The 24907-nt window shown below is 35.3% G+C and overlaps 1 protein-coding gene across 1 annotated transcript in view; it reads left to right on the forward strand.

Annotated features, from left to right (window-relative positions):
- Nucleotides 1–24907, forward strand: part of EYS (EGF-like photoreceptor maintenance factor) — a 636352-nt gene that overhangs the window by 106468 nt on the left and 504977 nt on the right. The window contains exons 5-8 of the mRNA XM_088531218.1: nt 13010–13132; nt 14874–14987; nt 16155–16268; nt 16718–16831. Coding sequence (XP_088387344.1) covers nt 13010–13132; nt 14874–14987; nt 16155–16268; nt 16718–16831 — 465 coding nt within the window. The remainder of the gene's footprint in view (nt 1–13009; nt 13133–14873; nt 14988–16154; nt 16269–16717; nt 16832–24907) is intronic.

The raw sequence follows: 24907 nt of genomic DNA on the forward strand, positions 1-24907 counted from the left end.
CTAACAGAAATAAAAAAGATATTTATTTTCAAAGTGGATAAGAAAACATTGAGCTACTGTCAACAAAAGCAGACACAAAACAGCAATCCCTTGAGAGATATTGTAATATCCCATTGCACATCCCCCAGGCCAAGAAATATCTTTGTGACAGCCCTTGGCTTGAGTCTGTTCATCTCTAAAAGTGCAGTAACGAAATGGAATGGAAATGGCTTCTTTCTAATATTAAACAGTTATTTTAAAGTCTTCTTAAATCCTTCATGGCTGTATTTCACTTTTCACCAAATGTGTACTCTCCTATAAAGGATTTAACTCCCCATCAATGGCTTATTTTTCATTCTCTGCTCTATATATCTGTTTTCTCTGTATTTTTTCCTATTGTCTGTTCCATTAATGTAATATGTTACCATATTTTCAAATTTCTCGCTGATATAATCACCCCATCACAATTAATAGTTAATAAGATCTGACATTCTCATGCCCCCTAAAAAAGTAAGGATTAATACTCAAGTTGGTAAAAAAGAATCAATTCTAGAATATCATTTCATTTCTTTTCACAACATCAGAGAAATATCAGCCTCCATATGTATTCATATAGTCTCTTTGAACAGAAGAAGCTGAGTGGTAGTAGCCACAGATTTCTACCCCATATTTCTAGAGGAATTAATAGATTTATATATTGCTTCTGTGAAATGATGAATTAGATAGTCCAATATTAAACAAGCTCCATTCAGTCTTTGTTTCCCTTCTACATTGTCAGATATAACTAGCCAGACAAAGAAAAAGTTATGATCAGAAGTAATATTATGAATATTTTTATTCTAAAATACTCTGATTTTAATATAACTTCCATAACTTATGATGGACAATGCTCCACAAAACCACTAGGCAAGACAATTCCTGAAGGAATAATGAAGCCAGTAATGGATACAGCACGTGTTGCATCTGTGATGTTGAGGAGAACTGGAGCATTTGTCTGTAAGCAGGAGCAGTAGTATTTTTCCTGTATCCTGTATCAAGAAAGAAAAATATGTAGATGTACATACATGAATGAGATGGAGGCAGAGAGGGCATATAGGCACACTCCAACAGTCGTATCCATAGTCCTCAGCCGTTTTCCTCTTAGACTACTTTATCTTACAGACTCCTGGCACTTGAGTTTTAGGCTTCATATTGCTCTGACAAGTCCTTCACATTGCTGCACCGTCTATATCTTCTTCTGTTTCTGATATTATAAATGCAAAGAACATTTCTTTTTAGATACCCTTTTCCAGAAAACAGTAGTAGACAGCTCGAATTTTAAAACCATATGATTGCTAAAACAGTTAAATTGATCATGATGATTGGTATTTAATAATTTTTCCTACTATTAACCAGAGTTAACATGCCGTGTCTACTAAATATGAATTGTTACGTATGTGTTATATATGTCTAACAGTTTTCTGTTCCAGACAAGCTCTTATTGGGAAGTAAGTGTATTATTAATATATAATTTGTCCAATTCACATGATTAAATATATTCAAAATTTTAATCAGGGACCTAAGCATTCTGGAATTGTGATCTTCTGTGTTGCTTGGCAATTTCTGTTTTTATTTTTTTCTGAAGTGTATTTACATGGGCAAAACCAGAATGGTTCTATTGTTTTTTTTTTATTATTTATTTTTAAGTGATTTTTTTTTCTTTTTAGTAACATTAACCTATCTAACTTTGGATGTCATTTGTACTTTTGCTTTTGACATTTCTATACACTCATTTAGTTTCTCATGTATGTTTTTGTTCTGTCGTTACGCTTTCCTACCCTTCTCTAAAATAACTTCCTTCTTCAACACTTCATTGTTAACTGATCTCATACTTCTGGTCCTGTAATACACTGAGAAATTATGAATTTTGCTCAGTTTTCTTTTTGTATGGGTCTTATTTCATTAATAAGGAGCAGAAATATTGTATTAAGTTCCTGAAATTGTCTGCTAACAGGCTTGGCTAGACAAACTGTCAGTGAAGTCTATAGCTGGTGCTTTATGTTCTTTAATCACTCAACTTTTTTCCTGCTCAGCTGTTATTAGAAGCTTTTTATTTTTTTCCTCCAACCTTTCTGATATCCTATGTTATTCCTCTCTGATGAGAAATGAAAGGTCATATTTGGAGCTTAGAATTACACTGAGTCTTTGATATTACAAAAGATAAACTAGGAGATATATGATGAATTAAAGGTCAAGCATATGTGCCTCTCTGTCTGTTGGGCAGGCTGCTTATCAGCAAATTCCAGAAATTTGGTTCTGTAGTGTCTGCGCGCCTCAACACCGGGAATTCCATGTGCGTGCATAAAGAGCAGGCTAGTCCTTTTTGTTTTGTTTTGTTTTTTCCTTTATTTATCTTGCATTTTCCTCTAAAAATGTTTATGGCCTTTAGGAAATGTTCAGAATCTCACAGTGTCGTTGAATTTTGTAATATTCTTTCAGGTCAGTCCTTTTCAGTTTGGTCAATGGGAAGAGTGGATTTCCAGAACCTCGTCAACTTCATGTTGCAGTTCAGATGCCATTCCCTTTTAAATTAAGTCACTGAACTGATTTTCCTGTAACAGATCCAATTTGTCTCTAAAATAAGAATATTACCCTGGAGAGTTCTTTATTTAATCGTGTGTCAGATCACACTGTGGGGGGCAGATCATTCTATTCTCTCGTTCTTGCCATCTGAATTTTAACAGGCAGGCAGTATCTGAGATGTAACTAATGTAGGATGGCAATGCTGCCCATGGCTTCTGCTGATTTTACCAGGACCTTCATGTTTCACTGAGCTTTTCTGTAGAGACGTCAAGATGAGCTAAATGAGCTAAATGAGCTAAATTTTGTGCAATTATCTAAAGTTAGAAAATACATGTTAATTACTATTAATATTTTTATTAACTTCTTTTGAATGCAGACATGTAGTTCATTGCATATACCAGGTTTCTACTGAAATTTCTTCTACTGAGAAATATGAGGTTGTTCAGAAAATGTATAGACCTGTCAAATAATTATATGCTTCGAAGACAAAAAAAAAAAAAGGTATATTTCTCCATCAGTCTCTGTTATTGTTTTTAAAGGAGTACTGTTAATTAATTGCTTTTGATACTGAGGAATGAAAGAGCTCTCTCCCCTCATTAGATTTCAATAATTTTTACGTGATTTTCTTCCTATTCTTTTCAGCAAAATAGACGAGCACAACAGACACAAAGAGAGTATTTTTGATGATTACACAAATTCAGATAAAAGGCTATCAAATGGCTGTTGGCTATGCAAGATACACCAGTAAAATTAAGTAATTCCAGCAAGCAATTATAAATCAGTTCAATTAAAATACAGCAACAAAGAACGCTATTAAAAAAAAAAAAAGAAAGAAAGAAATACAAACCATCTTCTATACATTCTGTTAAGCCACCATTATTGTTCCTTATTTAAGCACTGAAAAGGGAAGCAAGGAGAAAGAGGGTTTTTTTCTTCTGTCTGCTAGAAGCAGATTTTATGAAGGCATGTCTTTAAAATAACTCTCTAGATAATTAGCTCCTGTTCTGCTGTCTTGCTTTGTATGTAAGAAAATACAGGTAGGAATATTCCTGCATAATCTGCCTGCAACCCATCAACAAGAAAAAAATAAATATATATCCTCTAAGAAATATGCTCTTATTAAATGAGTATTTTGAGAAAAGTATTGGGAAAAGTATCCTCATTTTTCTCTCTTTTCATAAAAGATAGGGCTCAACTTCTACTTTCTTGCTGGTGAAGCAGCATCATTTTGTTTTGCATTAATCTGGTTATGTCAAAGAATCAAGCACTGTTATTTATTTTATAACAAAACTAGCATCATTTGAACTGTAAAATATTTTTCAGTTCCAGATTACTAATCTAGTTCTGTGAACAATTAGTACATTTTTTACGTTTAAAAAATGCCATTGGCCTAAACTGATTTCTGGCATGATTCAACATAAAATGATATGGAAAAATAAAAACGACTGCTATTAGACCATTTCTTAGTCTAATCATGCCTCAGGGAATATAGATTTTGCATATAAATTAATAGAAGAGATTAGCTAGGAAAGGTTAATAAATTACCTGTTTATGCTGAGAAAGTATTGTGATACCTATCATTTTTTGCTATGTCTTGATGCCCTTTCCCAAAAAGCCACCTACACTGGGGTCTTTTCAGTGCTTCTCACAGAATGAAAATGAAAGGTTGTTATCGTTTCATAAGATTTTCCTTTTTCTTTTATTTTTCTGTGGCTATATTATTTTGCACTTGTAAAATGCTATGTCCTGTTCTAATGTATTATATCATGAAATGATAAGATCTAGTTTGACATATTCCAAGCCAGAAAGCACAGCCAGAACAAAAAGTTATTCTGTGGCTTCTTAGTGTAAATAATCAAGATTCTAGAGTCACCTGCTGTGCTACAGTAATCAAACTTCTGCTGCTATAGCTAGAAGTCTTCTGGCATATTTCTGTTAGATGGGTAGAATGCACCTGTGTTCATACTTAATCTTTTCCTGAAAATGACAAAAGTGTTCCTTGAGTTTTGGATGCTGTATTGGGCTTATTAAATTGTATGGCTTAATGTCCAAATTGCCCAAAGCAGTAGCAATGGTCATTCAAGGCAGGCTGGTAAGAAAGGAAAGTGATCTGCTCTTTGGCCCCTACCGATGGGAAAAAAGTGCATCTTTCTGGGAGGGAAGTACAAAGAGTGACAGGAAGATCAGAGTTCTACAAAAGCATCCTGGAGATGGCTAGAAGCAGACTATAAAGGCATGCCCTTAAAATAACTTTCTAGATAATTAGCTCCTGTTCTACTGTTTTGCTTTGTCTCTAAGAAGAACTAAAATATCCTGAATAAAATAAAAAGGGGAGATGGGAGGAGAAGAGAGATTCTAAATCTGATATGGGGGCAATTCTTTATAAAAATCAAGAAAAGTACCTGTCTACCGTCTAAGAGAGAGAAAAAGATATTGATGGATGATGCCAAGAAGTTTTCAATATCATTTCTCAGTCTTTCTTCAATAAAAAATTCCACTACAGTTAAGTGATTGAAAGAAAGATCTTAAATGGTAAGAAAGAAAGCACAATCCAGAAAGCACTTATCTAAGCATGCTTACTTTCAGGTCTGCATTACAGACATTAATACAGACTTGTATTCATGTCTGTATTAACTTCAGCTGTTATTACATAGAAATTATTTGCAATAATTTCCAAGTTGTTTTCTGACGTGTGAGTTCACATAAATGTGGAAAAGAGCAGAGAGGAAAAGGTGGATACAGAACTGTCAGGCTTAACTTGAATTCTTGGGAAAAAAAAATAGAACAAATATAAAGATGAACTACTACTAAGCACTTAGAAGATAACAAAAAGACAAAAATCACTCCCTAAGTAACATGCATTTCTCAAGAGCAAAATGTGTGAAACCAATGCACTTTGCAATGCATCTTTTCTCAACAGGTAATAAACCTTTGGGATAAGTAGGAAGTAGGTGATTTATCGTATCTTGAGTGCATCAGCATTCTTATAAGCAAACCAAGGGAACACGACCTCAGTGAAGCTACCTCTAAATGGTACATAAGTCACTGATAAAAAAAAAAGAAAGGTATTAGTGATTCACTACAGTGTGTAAAAGGGTTTTACTGGAGTGTTCTGGGTCCACTAATAGTCAGTGTTTTTCAAGAGTGACGTGGATGATGGAATAGTGAATATTGTGATTATACTTGCAGATGACATCAGTTTAGGAGAGATTTAGACAAAAACTAGCCTGGAAAAGAAGACCCAGTTGAATAAAGACAAGTGTCCTCTCTGGCAGTCATAAGCAGATGAATATATACAGGTTGAGAGCGAGTAACTGGGCAGCAGCCTGGAAGAAGAGATCTGGAGAATGCAAGCTGAATGTGATGCAGAAATGTATTGGTGTGGTAGGAAAAGAAAGCTCCCCACTGGGGTATTTGGATGGGGTTCTTGTGCACAAAGTGGTGCAAGTCTCTGCTGTTTGTCAGGGCTCTGAGCGCCCTGACAGCCTCCCGCTTTGCTGACCTGACTGCCCAGGTTGGTCTCAGACCTGCCTCACCACTGCGGGCTGCCTGGTGATCGTCAGGCTCCGCCTGCTCCTGCTGCCCTGCACCAGGCCTGCTCGGGCCTGGTCTCTGCACAGCGCATCCTGCCGTCACCCTCAGCTCCCTGCCGTCATCCTGCCGTCACCCTCAGCTCCCTGCTGTCCATCCTGCTGTCACCCTCGGCTCCTTGGCATCCTCACTCGCCAAGCAGCCCGCTCCTGCTGCTGCTGCTGACCCTCTGCACTCCTGCCACCTCCTCTGGACGGACAGCCCCGTGGGCTTCCACACACCAGGAAGGCTGGGGATGAATTCCGGATGAGCAAGCAGTAAATAGAAACAACCAGAGGTTTAGAGATATCACCTAAAAAAAAAAAAAAAAAAGAACAAACAAACAAAAAACACCTCACTGTGATAGTCAGAATGGTCTAGTCTAGAAAAGACTGACTTGAGGACACATTAAGCTGCCAAGGATATCAAAGGCATTCAAAAAGGAAGATGTGCTATTATATAAAGAGCAAAGAGGCTTTTCCTTTAGAAAGAGTAAGGGGCTTAAATTGTACAAAGGGAAGTTGGAAATCATTAGGAGCTTTCCAATAGTAAGGAAAGTGAAGCATTGGGATGACTTTCTTGATAGGAAGAATTTAGAAAACCCAACCCTGGAGATCTTAAGAGTTCTTTAGATGTCCAAGACTGCTGAGAAGATTCACACTAATTCTGCCTTGGGAATGGAGACTGGCTGGAAGACTCCTTAGGGTCTTTCCAGTTCTGGTTTCAGAGTAGTTTTTCTGCTTTGTGTACTAGAGTGCTGTTATTTTGTCTTTGTTAGTCTAAATTTTTGATTTTGTCAATCTGCTGTCTTGTGTTGTAGCCATTCTGAAAGATTCTTGGCTTTAAAATCTCTTAATTCAATTTTTACCTGCATTTTTAAGAAAATTTGATTAAAAACTATAAAACTTACAAAACTTATCCGAACAGTTACTTGAACTGTGATGCTAAGATGTGTACCTGTTATATAGAGTCTCCATGTGGCTATACCAGCATCTGTGTGTCACCAACCATAATATATCTCTCAAATCCTCCTAATATTTGTTGTTCTGAATGATTTGTGACTCTGAAGAAGAGTATATAGAATTAGGGAGGTGTAGTTATTTGGATTTAGATCATGAAGAAAAAAAAATCAATATTGGCTCTAATGTAGTAGAGTTGCCAAGTCAGAGCCTAGAGGAGGCTAAGACAGGCAGGTGGAATGAGGTTTATATAGAGCATGCATCTAACTTTGTTTGGAGCACTACGAGCAATCTGAATCAGGACTGATCTATGTTGACCAAGCTGTGTCTGGCCCTGGTCGTGGAACAAATCTATCTCAGAGTTTTCTGAGTTTTCTCCGATATTTATTGCAGTCGAGATGAAATCTATGTTTTGTTGTCTCTGATAGCTTGTCACCTCTGCTATGTTTATGTTTGCAGTAAACAACCTAATATGACCAAGGGGGGAGCTGTTGTGGCATCAAGATTTTTTCTTAAAGGTACATATATATTTCTGAAACCAAAGGGAGTGGTGGGAAGTAGTAGAAGGTAAACTGCTATTTAGAAGTTTCCAAATTAAACCGAACTCAAATGAGGTATAGAAATTTTTCCTATTAAAATATTTTTTAAGTTTTCAGAAATCATATTTTCTGTCAGAAAATCATTATGATGTAAAATTCAAGGCAAGTTGCAATAATGACTTTTCAGTCACCAGTAGGGCTTTTTGAGCAATATTCAATAAAATCTTTATCAGAAAATACTGGTATGATAGGATGAAAAATAGCTTTTGTCTTGGGAAGATTTTTTTTTTCTGTTTTTTTTTTTTTTTCAGTTGAGAAAACTTTGCAAGAGATTTAAACTGTTGAAACAATTCAGCTGAGACCTAAATGATAGAAAATCATAAATCTGTTGAAATAATTTCACCCTAGGATTTTTACCAATTTATTATGAGTACGGAATAGTCTGTTCAGAAATTAATGTATAAGCACTGTAAATAAAACACATTCTTGCACATGTGCTTAACTTTCTTTTAACTTGTGATCATTAGCACAAGTTTTGACTTGTTTTTGAGCTACAGTGAGAATGAAATGACACCGTAAGTTCTCACATGACCAGAATCTCAATTCCTGGATCTAAGTTTTTGTAAAATGAAAAGGTCTGCTTGTGAAAATAAACAGCCTTTAGAGAATGCACAAGCCTTCTTAAAGTCACATATGAGTCATTTCTCGCTCTTTAATTTTGGAATATCATGGTTTTTAGAACTTCTGAAGAGTAACTTAGTTATGTTACAGTTAGTTATGTTATTGCTAAAGTCTTTATTGGCAAAGACCCAGAAGCCAACCATTTCTGAGGTCCAGGAAGCAACCAGATATGCAAAGGGAGACAACAGAGAAAACTGCATCTTCAACAGGGTTTGTAATTGTGACTTGTAACATGTATTTGTTAGAGCAAATGGTCATGGTAAAAGGCTTTCCTGTCATATTTTCTGAGGCAACAGCAGCATTCTGTTTTCCTGTCGGTCATCCAAGGATGATGATTTTTCCCTGAAGTATTCCTTCCATCTACGGTTTACCTCTTCTATTATTAGTTATATATACGTTTATATAGATATGAGTGTCATAGAAATTCCAGAGAATAAAAGCAAAAGTCCATTTTTGTTATGACCAGTAGTGTGTTATAAAAGTGATAACACACTATCACTTATGTCAAATCAATAAATTGATGGCATATTATTAATATTAGATCCAGTGCTTACTAATTATCTTTATTTCAATTATAGTGGGGAGCGGGCTGTCCAGTTCAGTGCAAAATCTGTGCTTGGAATTGTATGAACATACACAGAACAGTGTCAGTTACACAAACAGTTTCAAATATGACTGCAGAAATATAACTGCATAATTTTATGCACAAAATGAACAGTGGAGAAGGAAAGGAAACAGTGATAAAAAATTAGGTGTGAAAGGCATTGATAAGATTATACCCCAATTCTTGCTACCAAAATATTCCAAAGTTACTAAGGTATTCAAAAGCAATATGTTTTGAAAAGGGAATTCAGAAGAAATCTAAAGAAAACCAACAAGGTAATTTTACATGTAACTGTAATGCTTGTACATGGGGAGGTTTATATTATGGGACTAAACATGGCTCTACTAGGAATAGAGGGGGTTTCCCTAGGGCCTGGCTGGTTGCTGGTGAATATTATCACAGGATTCACCCCCACTAGTTTAAAAGAGTGACAGCTGCTCCGTTCTTTCAAAGTTTAATTTTAACTCATGATACTGTCGACATTTAGATAAACCTTGGGCCTCTGATTCAAGCTGCCAGCTCCACTGGTAGATAGCGGAGAGAAGAGCACATACGAAGAGCAGGTCATCTCATTCCCGAGCAGGTGCCTGAGATAGGTTTGATTTCCTGTCATGAAATGCATAGCTCCTCGGTGAGAAAAGAAGCCTTGATAAGCAGGTTATGCTACATGCTGAGTTGTAGTCGGTTCAGGTTAGACGAGGTGAATACTGATCAGACAAGAAAAAAAGAGTAAGGACACGGGCAGCCTTGGGCAGATTTAGATGGAGACAGATTGAGCAATTATGTTAAAAAAGAAAGGATATATGGATAGATACAGATACAAATAAATGAGCATTTAGAGAACCACAGATAAAAATTTCAAGGAAACTATTTTAACTATGGGGTCATTATACAAACCGTAAGTACCTCCTGTGGCCATATTTTAAGAGCACCCCAAACTCAGTCCTTTCAAGGAAAATTGCAGGTGTTTATCACTGACGTGACTGTGGTCCGAGGCCGGAGCAGAGAGGTGGGTTAGTCCAAGCACAAGATAGGATAATATTGTGTCCTTGTATCCTGGATAGGATAATCCAAGAGCAGGATAATCTGTCCACCAGGCAGATGCCACCCACACCTGAGGCAGAGGGTTCATCCCATCTAGGAATCACCCAGGATTCTCGATGTCCCATAGGCAGCTGGCACCTGGTACATAACACCTACATTATTTGCCAGATATCAGCATTTCCTTTCAGGTTTCTCTGTGGTTTTGTTTTCTGGACGGAGGGGCGGATGGCGGGCAGGAGGGCTTCCCTTGCTAATACAAGTACTACTGGAAGAAAATTTAGTTGCCCATTAGAGCATAAGAAAGGGTCTTAGTGACGGTGAAAATATTGTCTGGGTTTTTAATTAGCTTATGAAACAAATTGTGATATCTGTTCCTTTCAATCTCTTCAAGTTTTTCCTAGGTGTAGTTTTAACAGTAGCCATTAAACTTTTTTTCCCCCCAAAGTATTATCTCTAACACTGAATGAATGCACATCAAATCCTGCAGGCCCTGACAATCACCCTTAATGTGAGCTTCCAGCTGATAGCTTCAGATGTACCTGCCATGAAGAATGTAAGGAGCCGTGTAGTAAAGTTCCCATAAATCATTGTATGGACGGACTATGTCAGGATGGATCACAATGTGATGATCTCTCTGGAGAGTTTAAGTGTCACAGTCTGACTAGTAAAGATCACTTTTGCCATAAGGCATTTTGGGTTTATCAAAAGGAAATGTCTGAAGAATGCAAATGCGGCATTTCTGGAAAATAATTTTAAATACATGGCTGTTAAAATTCTATTATCTAAAATCATAAAGTATCATTTTTGCTTATAAAAGAAAAATAAACAGTCAGATTCCTTATTTTTATAGGAAATCACATATTCTTAAGTATTGACTTTGTTATGCTGATAAACTTACACAAGAAAGCAGCCTATGTGGTATTGGTTCCTGAAACCATGACCGCTATTTTTCGCAAATATAGCAGTTTTTCTAATACCTGACAAGGCTGCAATATTTTGATAATTAATTTGAAATAGAGTCAAAAACATACATAGGCAGTGATCCTTACCTACAGTCTTTAAAGTTATGATGAGTGTTTTTTTTATTTGTCAAATAAAAATTTATGATGGCTTTTCTGTATACAGTACTTCCACTTGGATAAGAATGCTCTATAACCACATGTAACAGTTGTAGGTATATCTCTGTATTACTGTTACCATAATTGCTTTTACTCCTTTATATTAATTTTAGGGAATACTTCCATAAGCAAATGTTAACAATAAGGCAAAAATGAGATATGCTTGATTTTTTAATAGCAATCAACAGGGATGAAAATTTCAGCTATATCAGAATGATGGAATAGAAACAGAGCTTTAAGACACCTTTCTGCTTCTTCTGATTTAGAAACCAAAGTGACTGCACATGTAGGGCAGTTTCGCTATGCATTGTCTTGTATTTATGCCTCCAATGCTGACTGTACTAGTAAAACTTTTTAAAGCACGATATGTTTCAACAGTTTACCTTGATGGTCAGAAGTTACTGTCCTGCCTAATGTAATCAGCTGTACAAAAATGAAAAGTTCTTCCAGATCAGGAGCACTTCAGTGGTGCCCTAAGGACATGGTTTACATTTCCTTTAATTTGAAATGTATGCCACTCCAGGGCCAAAAACTTTAATTTTTATAATAATATATTACATTGGACCTGCACTTGATGAGTGATAGAAGATTAGAGTTGTGGTTAGATGTCAAAGCTGTCACAGTGAACTGCAGGAATACAGATTTGTTTGGTGGTCTTTGAATTAATCAACATTTTGCACAACAGTGAGGAAAAGGAAGAGAAATTTGGTCAAGGTAAGACGTGGAGTAACTCACTAGCGCACTGGACTCCTGCCTGGTAATACCTGTGCTACTGAAGCAATGGATTCCCACATAAATCTCTTTTAAAATGAGATGTGAAGTCCAGATATTCAGCCAGACTTAGTGTCCAATTTTATGAGACATTGGAATTAATTATTTTTAATTATTTTTAGCTCAATGAACCAAATGCCTGTTTTAAGTCTTCATGCTGCAATTCTTAACTTATAATAAATTGGTCCAGTCTCTTTTGATCTTCACTAGATCTTTTTTTTCCAGATGATTATTTTACAAGAACCCAAAAATCTTTCAGAAACCTTTTCAGTTGTCTCTGAAAGGGAAAATAAAAAGCTTTATAGTTACAGCAGAAATATCCGATGTTTGAAACTCAGTTTTTATATCCAGTACTTGGATTCTAGCTGCGCACACAATAGCTTGTATAAATTACTACAAAATTATTTTTAAATGACTGCATTTCAGTAAAGTATATTTACTTATAATTCTTAGTACTTATAATTAATCAGAATATTTACTTATAATTCTTTATGAAGCGTATTCTAAAATAAAGCCCCTGTGTCTTCCACTAGCTGCATAATTTTCTTGTTGGATAATGGTTTTAGAAACTGTTACGCCTTTGATAATATGCCCTAATTGTAAAATCTAGAATCAGATTTTATCTTTGAAGTTATTTTTTAACTTTTTTGTGTGTTGCAATAGGAAACAAAATGCTCAGTGTTTTACAAGTTTGGGTTTCCCATTAACTATGAATTTATTGTCAATGCTTGTATTATATGCTTTGTAACAGAATTTAAAGGTTTTTTTTTTTTTAACTTGGTAAATATAGGATATTTTCCAAAAGAAAGGACCTAAAAGAAGAACCTCTAAAATAAGGATTTCATTTAGTCTTCATACCAATATTCTGACAAAATTATAAATATGAGCATAAAACCACTTGAAGAAATTGTCATTTGATTAACTTCTCAATGAAGAGCCACGGTATCTTGAATGCTTTTTATCATTGCAAGTATGGTCTTATCATACAGTAGTTTTTTGGAATCCCTTTTCCTGTGAATTGGAAACTTTCAGTGGAACTGAAACGCTTTAGCCTAAACAAAGTTTCAAGTTATAAGAACACAAAAGTACTCACCAAGATCAGCATTGATCCCTTCTTTGTTTGTTTTCTGAGATTAAATATGACAATAAAACATATTTTCTTCTATTGCTGTTTTTCGATAGGGTTTACTGGTCAGCGTTGTGAAGCAGATGTTGCCAGCTGCCTGTCACAACCCTGTGGAGCCCTCAGCATCTGCAATGATACATTGGGTGGCTATCTTTGCTTCTGCGCACCTGGTTTTATAGGTGGGCTCAAGGATTCTTGGGGGAAAGACCTGGTTAACACAGTTAATTGTTTAAATTAGTCCTAAACCACAGAAAATGAAGTAATTCTGAAGAAGCAATTTAGCAGCATTCCCCACTCGGGCAAAATCAACTGTTGATTTCTGGCACACGGGAGTATTCAGCTGTGTAGATGTATTCAGTTGTAAAAAATACCAACCTCAGGGGACTATTTCCACTCCAATAACTCTTACTTCATATTATTTTAGACAGTGGTCTGCCTAACACTGATGCAATTGCACCTCTTGTAGCTATATACAAGTTAGCCTTAATTTACATACTTTGTGCTTCCCATAACAGTGCAGCTACAGTAAGAAGGGCCTCAACATCCAAATATGTGTTCAAGATGCTGGGCAGGCTTAATTCTTCATGCTTGAACCTATCCTGCACATCACTGTCATTATACCTGACTAGATTTCAAGTTAGCTTAGACATGTCATCACTGTCACTATAATTCCAGACAGTAGAGAGAAAAGGAGCCTTTCAGATTCAGATTTTCCTACTCACCTCTAAGACGAGAGGAATTCCCTGGGCGATGGGTGGCCTCCGTGGCCCAGACCCCTCCTGTCCAACTGCAGTGATACTCAATCACGGACTTTCATCAGGCTCCTAAAGGCTGACCTGACTGCCTCCCTATGGCCAAGGAGGCCACAGGCAACCAGAGGGATTCATATCTTGTGTAGACGCAGCCATGTTCCCCACAGCCCTTAAAATATTGCTCTGTCTCCTAATGCAGACATATTTTAATTTAATAACTGTAGTGTTTGTGTCTGTAATATAATGAAATGCCATATCTTATTGTAATGTTTTGTTTTTTACTACTAAAATCTAAACTATAATTGTTGCTACTTGTGATAAATTCTTGCCGAAGTCTTGTTTTATTCAAATGTTTGTACTCACATCTACATAATATAAGATTACCCTTTTTTATTTTTTACTTTCTCTGTGGGCAAAAAAACAAATGTAACCCACAAAACCCCTTTGAAAAAATCAGGAACTTTTTTTTCATATCTCTTAAGTAATAACAAATGTGTTGCTAATTTTACTGATGTGGGTAATTCATACATAAAATACAAATGCAAATAAATGCTTTCTAAAATTAGTTTTACCTCGCAGGCAAGAAAAAGCATTAAGCACATCTCTTCCTGACGAGACATCAGCTGCTGTGTTTTCTTTTTTATCCTGCACATCCGACACTACCTGATCACACCTAGTTTTCTGAATATTAGTTCTGAACTGAAAATATTTCACCAAAAGCTTTGGTGACAACCAAAACACTTTTAGATATTTCCCATGGAAATCTTCAGAGCATAACTGAAAATTTAAGAAATGATTGAAAAAAATGTTATAGAAAAAGACTGTGGCACCTTATTATTTGTTTTTAGAAACTGTACCTGCACTTTTATCATGTTTCGGGAAAATCCAAGACTTTACCACTCTCAAAATAATAAAACACCGATTTTTGAAGACATCTATAAATGAATCTCTAAAACTTCCATCGTGTCTTTGTTGAACATTAGGTATTATGTACACGCTTCACTTTTGCTCGTAAGCAGCAAGAAATAAATTCCCTGAAGACAATTTGTGGCTCATTGGTAAAATTCTCTGCACGTAACCTCAGTTATTTCATTTTGTTGTTGCTGCTTGCACTGGGCGCTCACCGGTGACATGTTCCTAATGAAGTGAATCCTTCACTTCTTCCCAGGTAATAACTGCGAGATTGAGGTGGATGAGTGTGTCTGTGACCCTTGTCACAACGGAGCCACGTGTGTTGATCATCTGAATGCCTTCCGGTGCCTCTGTCAGGATGGATTTCAAGGTATTAAAGAAGCCAGAAAACTCCACCTTCATAGACCTGCTCGGAGGTTTATACTAGTATTTACATTTTACATTAGGAGAGCATATTATTTTAAGGTCACCTGAAGTTCTAAACTTGTACATTCTTCATCTTGTAAAAAGCTATCCATTATGCTTGCATGGCAGCGTGGAAATGAGGGTTTGCTGCTGGCTGGCGGATTTCTTGTTAGAAATGTGTAAGTTGGGTTCAGTTAAATTTTGAGTATAGTATATCCCCTTTCCTGCAAGCTTTTTAAACAATTGGCAAATCTAATGTAATAGAATTAAAGGATAAACCTGTGTGGAGAAGGTTTTCTTCTTGGCATATTTGTACAATTTATATGAGAAATGTAACCACTTTGGTAATTGTATGTACTTATATTTGCAGTTGTTCTTTACTTTTGTCTCAGATTAGGAATTTAACAGGTATCCATTTTCTTTTTAGTGCATCATTTTTTAAACAGCATGGATGCTTACTTACTGAAGTACCGAAGCAATGAGTAATTTAAACAGCAAAGGGAAGAATATCAAATTTCTACTGCAAGTGCTAATCTGAACAACTACACCTTGCATAGTTATTTGTTAAAATATTTAAACTTCCAGACTTCGCAATTTTATTTGATTTTTGCATTTATTCTTCAAATGCTAAAAAATTAAGATCATTCAGAAATATTTGTAATAAGAGGGTTTTTTTAGATTTTAAGTACCTTTGTGGTTATGCTAGCTATATTCTAGGCTAGAATAAATGATTTCTTGTCTGCATCTTCTTTTTTTTCCCATTTGCTGAGCCTGCATCTCTTGCATTTATCATGAACACAAGGAAGATTTTCTCTCATGACATTGACATGAACTCTATTACATTTCAATGTAATTCGTTTTCTGTACTTCTGAACTGATATATACTAATATGATGTACAGGAATCAATTCAATAACTGGTAAGACTTTGCTTTTAATCCTTTGGGGAAATTACTGAAAAACTTGAACATTAAAAATGTCAGCATATAGCTATAGTTGCCCAAATTTGAATATAAAAAGGCAGTTGAATAGATTTCAGCAGGTCAGTTGTATTTAGTTAAAATAAATGTAGGTATTTAATTATATGGGTTATATAACAACTTCTCTCCCTTGTGCCTGATTGTGTATTTATAGGTGCAACTTGTGAAACAAACATAAATGAGTGTCATTCCTCTCCATGTCTTCATAATGCAACATGTGCAGATCTTATAGGTGGCTACGAATGTATCTGTCTACCTGGCTTTACTGGTGAGTGATATTAGCACTAAGACTTGTTTTCTACAGAAAGGCAGTCCACAAGGCATCCATTAAGACATTATTGACTAAATTGCTTGTGTTTCCTTCTCATTTCTCTTTTTCTGCCCTGGTCTAATGTTTCATTTGCATCCCAACAAACTGGAACAGTGACTCCATCTGTAAACTAAAGAGCACAAGATAAATTATTCTCTACCAAGAAAGCCTTGCAAGCTTCCACACACTGCAAAGATTATCTAGTATTTAGCAGCTCTGAAATAAGTTGTTAGTATTTGTGGTGAGGAGAATTAAAAGGCTGCTGACATTAATAAGTGTGGGTTTTTATTTGACTGATTAATATTAGCTTTTCCTCACAAGCTGCTTGAGATTCTTACGGTGCAAATGAATTATAAATTGGTGCCTGCTTGTCTTACTAAATCTTCAAATCTTTTGTCTTTCCAAAGGGGCAAGATGTGAAACAGATATAGATGAGTGTGCTTCATTTCCCTGCAAGAATGGAGCCACCTGCATTGACCAACCTGGTAATTACTTCTGCCAATGTGTGGCTCCATTTAAAGGTAATGAACACCAAGGGAGAGGGGAAAGCAAACATAATTAACTTTAGAAAGCATTTCTGTCAATTGTCTGAACTGATTTCACTCTTCCTACGGCATTATTAGTCCTTCATTTTATCAAGCAATGCTTTTAAAGTGACCAGCCAATTATGCCTTAGGCTGCGAGTAATGTGAAGTAAACTTTGTTTATACATCTACTAGGAGTGTTTAGTTATTAATCAAAATGGATTCTGTAAAATCAGGTTGTTAACAGAATAACATTATTTGTGAGATTTGAGGCATATGCCCTTTGAGCAGCCATCTCAAGCATGCACTTCAATGTATTTTTCTCTCTAATTTGATTATTTGTGGAATTTTGCAATTTATTTTTCTACTCTCAGAAAGTACTTTATCTTGGCATCCACAAATTGTGTGTGATTAATTCTGTTCGCGGTTTTAAAGGAAATGCTTTAATGTAATCATTTCAAATAAATTTGGAGGGGGGGTAACTTTAAATACTCAATGCTAAAATAGCTCATAATAACCAACTATACAGCATTATCAAGTGAATGTAGTGTAAAAAATAGTTTCAATTAAAGGGGTCTGTTGATCTATAAATTAAATATAAATATATTTTCCCCCTACAATTCAATATAATGATGCATATTTAGGATTGCCGAATGATCATTAAAAGACAATTTTCCTGTTTTGTTGAGGCAGCAGGGTTTTTCCCCTTTAAGGAAGATGGTTGCATTAAATTCATCATTCTTGAGAAAGAATGAGCTCTAATTTTTGTTCTTATTATTTTAGTTAATGGTCAAAATCTAGTTTGTCATTTTTATTAGTTTTAATTTACGTTCTGCTGAATAAAATCTAGCATAATAACAAGTCAATGAGTACCACAATTTCAGAATTGCCTCTGCTTAGAGCGATGTGAAACCATTTTCAGCACATGGTTAGAAACAGTGATCTTTTATGTGCTTATTCTGCAAGGAGTCAGATTTTCAGAAGACTTCAGTATTTATTTTGATATTTAAGTAAGTGATTAAAATTTCAGAAAGAGAACATTTCTGAGGTCATCCTTCCAGAAACTGGCAGTTTCTAATATTGGCAATATTAAGGTTAAATCCCTTTGGCATGATTCATAAATGGTAACTGAGAACCTAATATTCTTAGTACAGGATGCTTATAATCTGTAGGGTTCCTGTTAAAGTAAATGGGTTTTGAGACTCTTTGCTACTTCACAGCCTTATGCAGTGCCTTTAAAAAACAATTTTTTTCTCTAGATATTTTGATGGGGTAAGTAAAAGCAAAAGTTGATTCGTTCGAACAGTCTACCTCAGTCGCACACCATCCGTTTGTTTAGTTTTGAACTGCTCTAAATGTAAGCTCTAACTCATTCACAGTAAGTCAGCACAAGTAATGGCTAGTTCAATTGTATTTTCAGTTGTGTGAAAATATTCAGGTTATCATAGTTTTTGTGCACTAATTCCAGCTTACAGAAGTGTTTTATTAAACAAGTAAACACTTTATTAATGGTAAAAACTGTATCACTATATCTGTTTTATTTTTGAAATACTTCCACAGAAATTGCCATTTTCATAGAAAGGATTTGGAGTATGTCTTATTTCAAACTTTTTTGGTATCCCAAATAAGCACATTCAGATTTTCATGCATATTTACATTTACATTAGTCCAAGGTGAATTTGAAAATTCTTCACATATTTTTTTAAAGTATAACTTGCTTGTATTTTTTTAAAGGAAGCACCTGTGTACCTTGACAAAATGTTTTTGCTTTTGTCATTGGCTTGTATGGCATAAAGGAAGACTTCCCAAGCTCTCAACAGCCATGATGGCTATGATAGAAATGGAATTTTCTTCAAATGTGTGACAGTCCATGCTGTGCAAATTAGCTGTGCAAGCCTGATGTGTACGTGATGCATTAGCCTTCCTTCCCTGGGGCACGGATCATTTTGTAAAATCTGATTTCCATGGTATCATCAACGAATGGTTGCCGGGATGCTAACAGTGACACTGCTAATACATTGATCTCCATTATTATTGTCCTGAAAGAGGATTTCCTCATAGCTGTTGCAGATCACAGTTCTTTCTTTACTTTGTAATTTTTAATTGGAATTCTAGTCACTGGAATTGCTACCTCTCACTGAAATACCTGAGTGCTATTTACCATATTAACATTTATACATAATATAGTATAATGTTCTCTTAACATGGAAATTTGACCTAAATATATGGAGCGTGTGGCTTCTGCTAGGTTCCAATACATCAGTCACTGCAAATATGCTATTATTTTAGAAATGTATTTCTTTCCTATCCTACCATATCTGAGGTGCCTTGTGGACATTTATTATCAGAGGATATTCTGAAGGTAAATTGTTCAGAAACAAAGAAAGGGGATCAGCTGGTTTTCTGTTGCATTCCCATGTGGCTAAGTAACTGTTGCAACTGGGAGTATAAAGCAAGAGAATTTCGGTTTGGGTGCAGAACAAATAATAAATTTTAATATTAGCAACAGGAGATGGGAAGAAATAGAAATCAGAAATATATTTAGCTACACTTTTGACCAATATATTATCACCGATAGTCTTTGGCAGTAATATATTTATTGCAGTGGTAAGTAGTCCTCTCGATGCTTGTATGAGGTTGGTTCCAGTATCCTAGCTGGGGAGTTCTTATAATAACTTTTCTATTATGATATTGATTTTACAATTGGAGCCTTTATATAATAGAATCACACTTATTATAGAATTGATATTAAGTGTTTCAGAAGAGAGAAGAGCATGCGAGAAACTTCTTGTGAGACTGTATCTCATTTAGGACTCCTAACTATTTCATGGAAGGTTAAATGAGAGCTCCCGTGCCTCTATAAGGAGATGCTATCTTGTCCCATTAAAAATTCATGCATGATTCAAGAATGCTGCAGCTGGTAAATTTTATAGTCCCCAGTGGTATATTTTATCTGTATTTGCCATGGTGCTCCTTCCATGTGGAAGTGTGTTAAATACACAGTACAGGTTATTTATAGAGAATAATGGCAAGCGCAACTTGATAATAATTATGGTTTGAAGTCAGCTTGCAATTTTATTTCCAGTGAAAGTGAGAAAAGCTCCTTAATATTTTATTCTAAGGATTTAAAGAATATTTTTCTAAACCTCAAACCTACCATTTTTTCCCAGTCCCTTGCTGGTTTCCATTGTAATTTTCAAAATATATTTTTTGTCATAACCTATTTATTTTGTTTTAAGGCTGAAAAATATCCTTTATAGTCTTCCATCTGTGTCAGCAAAATCAGAACTGTCTTTCTGGATTGCTATAGTTTTATATGCTTTATTTAGTTTTAAGTCTTCACATGCCTTAGAGCTAGAGGGGCCCATAATTTTTTTTTTTTTGAATTATTTTGCCCTTGCTCAGTTCTGTGAAGGGAAAGGAAGTAATACACACAATTTCATTCATGTCAATTGCTTAAAAGTATTCAGACAGAAGAGGTGGCGCCTGGCTGCACCACTGCTCTACTCCAGTTTTATGTGTCTTGGTAAAACTGGCCAACTACACAGATGAATCTTTCCTAAAGTTTAAGTTCTTTTATTGCACATCTACATTCAAGGTACTGCTGCATGCTTTGCCCCAGTTTAGCTGTTTCATCCATATTTAGTCCTATTGTGCCCCAAACCTTTTGGATGTTCTACAAGAACTTTGCGATATATTCGATATCTTTCTGACACTAGGTCCATAGCTATAAATACGACCTTACTGTTCCCAGCCGGGAGTGCTGACATTTTTAAGTACCACAAACCACACTGGTGAAACTAGTCCTACCTATTAGACACATCCATCCTGCCTGAGGGCCTATCAGAGTGGGATCAGCCCTATGCCAGCCACGCTGCTTATAAGGACTCCCAGCCTGTCAAAGGAGAATGATATCACTGCAATTTTAAGACCTGCTCACTTTCACAGAAGGTAAAGTAGGTCTTAAGTCTGTTCCATCCTTAATAGGGATAGAAAACAAGGAACGGATCTTGCACTTCTACACCAGAACTAATTTTTTTCTCCCCATTTTCTACACTGGGAAAAAAGAAAAATGTGACCCAAACAAACAACTTTAACAACATTACTGTGAGCCAGTCTTCTGCTCTACCCAAGAAATATTCAGCAGGCAAAGGAGGCATAAAAATGTCTCTCTCTGGTAGACTGTATATTTTGATACATGATAGGCCTGTAATAGCTACGCACATTTTCTTTTACTATTTTTTAAAGAGCTCTTTAGTATCTTGTTTCCAATAATTGGAGCAAGTAAGTTTATCCTTTGATCCAAATTATTGCGTGACTCATTTAAAAATGCACTGTATTTATTTGGTCTAGATAGTACTAATAAGTATGTCCTTTTTAATCAAATATGTGTAATTGTAGAGGAAAATTGAAATTCTGTTCTGAGGAAATGTCTACTTATTTGCTGCAGCCTTAATGACACATGTCTCCAAATGTGTTGCAATTAAGATTAAAGCAAAAATGGTAATTGGCCATTAAACATGTTGCAAAAGAAAGTAAACCAGTGATACAGGCAACTCAGCAGAAAAAAAAATGCTTAAGTCTGTTGAAAAGCAGGAGTAATAATGGAGTTTTCAGCATAGGACACTATTATGGGAACAGCTAATTACAAAACAGATAATAAGTAAGAAATTTAAGTGCTCATGAAGGCAAAAAGATAATGGAGCAATTAGTTTTTCAGTTCTCATAGGGCAAATCTCAGTCTTTCCTGTGCCAAGTACCATGCAAAAATGCATTAGTGCAGGACTTGTGTCCCTCTCTAGCATATCCCTGTGCTAGAACATAGAAGAATATCTCCTGTTCGACACCAGTCTCTATCAACTTTTGTCACTCTCTTCGCACTGAGCAGCCAAATAAAATCTTTTTTAGGGGAAAAATTAAACTAGTGCAGAGACCTATGTATGGTACTTTGCATTACATAGGAATTTTTCATGGGTAAAGAGTGGCCATATTTATGACACATGATCTAAAAAATGCATGTTGGCTCTAAGTAAAAAAGCAGGATTGATGTAGTTGATCTAAAAGACTATGTGGTGCCAAAGTTGGAATCAGTATGGACTGGAACTTGCTATTAGCCTATTTACATTCACTGTATAGCCTATATACATTCATGAAGTTCATTGCAGAACTTCACTGGTATTTTTACTGGTATTTCCACTTTTTTTTTTCCCCTAAAAACTGCCATTTAGATATGTAAGACCAGGTGGGTTTGTCTCCAAAATTAAAGAATTCTCAGAGCAAGTCTGTTGCCTAACCATGTCTAGTGTCAGTTTAGATACATCTAAATGTCCAGATATCTGAGATATCCGCAAAGGTCTGGCAGATATGGCAAGATACATAGGAAACCCAAGGTTGTCCAGAGCAGCGCTGAGAACTCAAATGCATCTCAAAAGCTGCTAGTTGCTTATCTGTGGCATATGATGTGCTTTCAGCTCTGCCTTCTGTTTGCACCTTGGGACACACCTCGATCAATAAGAAATATTTCCTAAGCCTTTATAGCTCTGGGAATATTGCATGTGCGAATCCAGTCACATGTAGCAGGGAAGGGGGTGTGAACCTCACTAGTCATTCTGTGAGAACGGAGTGTGAGGACCTTGCCTGCATGGAGGTCAGTTACGTAGATGACAGGAAGGTGTATTCATGAGAAGGTCTACGAATGCCTTCCTCAAAGCGTTTTCCAGTAATTACATGCAAATCATAATTTTTCAAATCACAACTTAAAGCATGGTGCTTTTCTTCTTGTCTCTCTTTCAAATTATGAGGCTGTTGGGAGTTCTTCAGAAACAAAGTTTGGACTTTTTTTGTGGGAGTAGGAGGTCTTTTGGCTGCTCAAACAAATATTTGAAGTTTTATTTTTCTAAATGTTTATAAAAGCATTCTGGTGTAGGAATATTTGCCAATGCAAATCAAAATAATGAAGGAATAATCTTTGTACCACCTACTGTAAAAGTGTCAGACCAAATGCTTGTAATCTCACAAATTTGATGAAAAAAAAGAGGTTCTGAAAATGGAGAAGCATTTGGTTATGTGAACTATGCTATGGCAGCCATTACTCTATCTGTAAATGGTATCAAATGTCCTAAACAATGAGGGAAAAATGAGTTTTAGAATAGTTGTAAATTTTTCCATGTATATCAGTATTTTCTGTTTAATTCTGGTTCAATAAACAGTGATATGAGACAACAAAGAAAAGAAATCATCTTCTTATACTTTAGCTGGAAGGAAATTTCTGGTAATTGTTTTGCATAATAGCTTTCTTTTTTGAGAGAGAAAATGAAGCATGTCTTTATGTTGAAATGTGAAAAGAACAAATATGGAAATAGACTTGCATTTCCATTGTTCTGTATTGCAAACTTTTGTTCTTATTTTTAAAAAAAGAAAAAAAAGAAACTGAATTATATCTTCAAATTTTTTTTGACTGTTTTTACAGAAATGTATACAGGTATGAAGCAGTAAGACAGGCATCTCTGTGGTTTTCATTTTAAGTTTGTGATGTGGGTCTATCTCATGCTTTGATCGAGCCCTGTTGCATGGCCTGCATTATCATACACAATTAAGGATTTTTTTTTTACTTGAGAAGTGCTAAGTATTGCTTTTCAAACATTCTTACTTAAAAAGAAATAACTAAAAGATTTTCAATTTGTGTGGATTTCACAGAAAATGTCTTTTCACAGAATGTATATACTATTACAAAACTGTGTCTCACAGAAAGTAGAATTTGCATTCCAAGGAAAATAAAGCTTTTGCTATGAATTTGAATCATCAGAAAGGCTTGTTTTCTCTTTTAAATTGGTAGAGCAATACTTTGCTTCTTTTTAAGTAATATCAACATATGCATGCATCTCCAAGTATGTGTTTTTTCCTATCCACTTCCAAAGTACTTCGAGTTTTTATTTACGTATACTAGACTTCAGTCGTCACAATCATGCAGGCGTTTGTTTGTTTGTTTGTTAATAGAGAAAAACAATTCTAAACTAATGGTAAGATAAACAGTACACCTGAACTTTTTTGAGGTTTTAAAAAATGACAATTTGGAATATTTAATAAAGACAATTTAATATTCAGAATTTTAGGATTCCATGGACCTCAAATCTTAAGCACATAACTTATTGCTTATTAGTATTCTCAGAAATTGCCATTATATTAAAATACATTTATGAAAGCCTTTGTGAAGGCACGGAAGGACTAATCAATATCAAATTAAAATAATTTTAATAGTAGATGTATCAGCTAACTTCAGAAACACTCTTTGGAAGAAACATAGACTTGTGTACAGATTGGATGCAGGATTGTGGGAGTATTTTTGGTTTTGTATATAGCTTTATAGTTCCCTTACATACTGGTGTATCTGCCAGAACAAAACACATTTGTGCTTTATTTAATGTATTTAATTTATTTAGATTTGCCCGAAAAGACATGGTGCTTACTGACTTTAATGTTAGAAGTGTCTTGTAGCACTGCTGTTATGAGATCAGATATAGAAAAAAATGAAACATAATGCTGCCGCAAAAAAAGAAAATCATAATAATAAATTACAATAATTAAAAAACATGGAAAACATCTGAGAAAAATATATTTATTATTAAAGTGACATTAGTTGTTAGTTTTCAATGCAGACATTAAATTTGGTTACTGCCATTTTGAAAAAAAATGATCTCTTTAAGCATTCTAAGACTTCAGATTATAAACCAAACAGTATAAATTTGAATAAAACATCCCTGAGTGCATATGAATTTTTGAAAATTTTCTTATATTTATGTGAGTCCTATAAAGCTAATTTGTTTTTCTTGCCTTGTCTCTGAAAAATAAAGGATAGCTTTCCTCTCCATGCTTTCCCTGCTGACATCCCTTAACCTGGTGTAATTTTCTCATTTCATAGAAGCAAAATGCTATTAACTTCATTCCTATGATATACATCTGTTTCAGTTCAGATACAAGTGGAAGTATAAAAGAAATAATATAGTTTGACAGTTTCAGCTTGAAGTAATGGTGCAACCATTCTTTCTTTTGATTAAAGCTATTATTATACATAAT

The sequence above is a fragment of the Tinamus guttatus genome, unplaced genomic scaffold (assembly GCF_059628265.1).
Source record: "Tinamus guttatus ecotype Peru unplaced genomic scaffold, ASM5962826v1 Tinamus_guttatus_pri_ptg000402l, whole genome shotgun sequence".
Lineage (NCBI taxonomy): Eukaryota > Metazoa > Chordata > Aves > Tinamiformes > Tinamidae > Tinamus > Tinamus guttatus.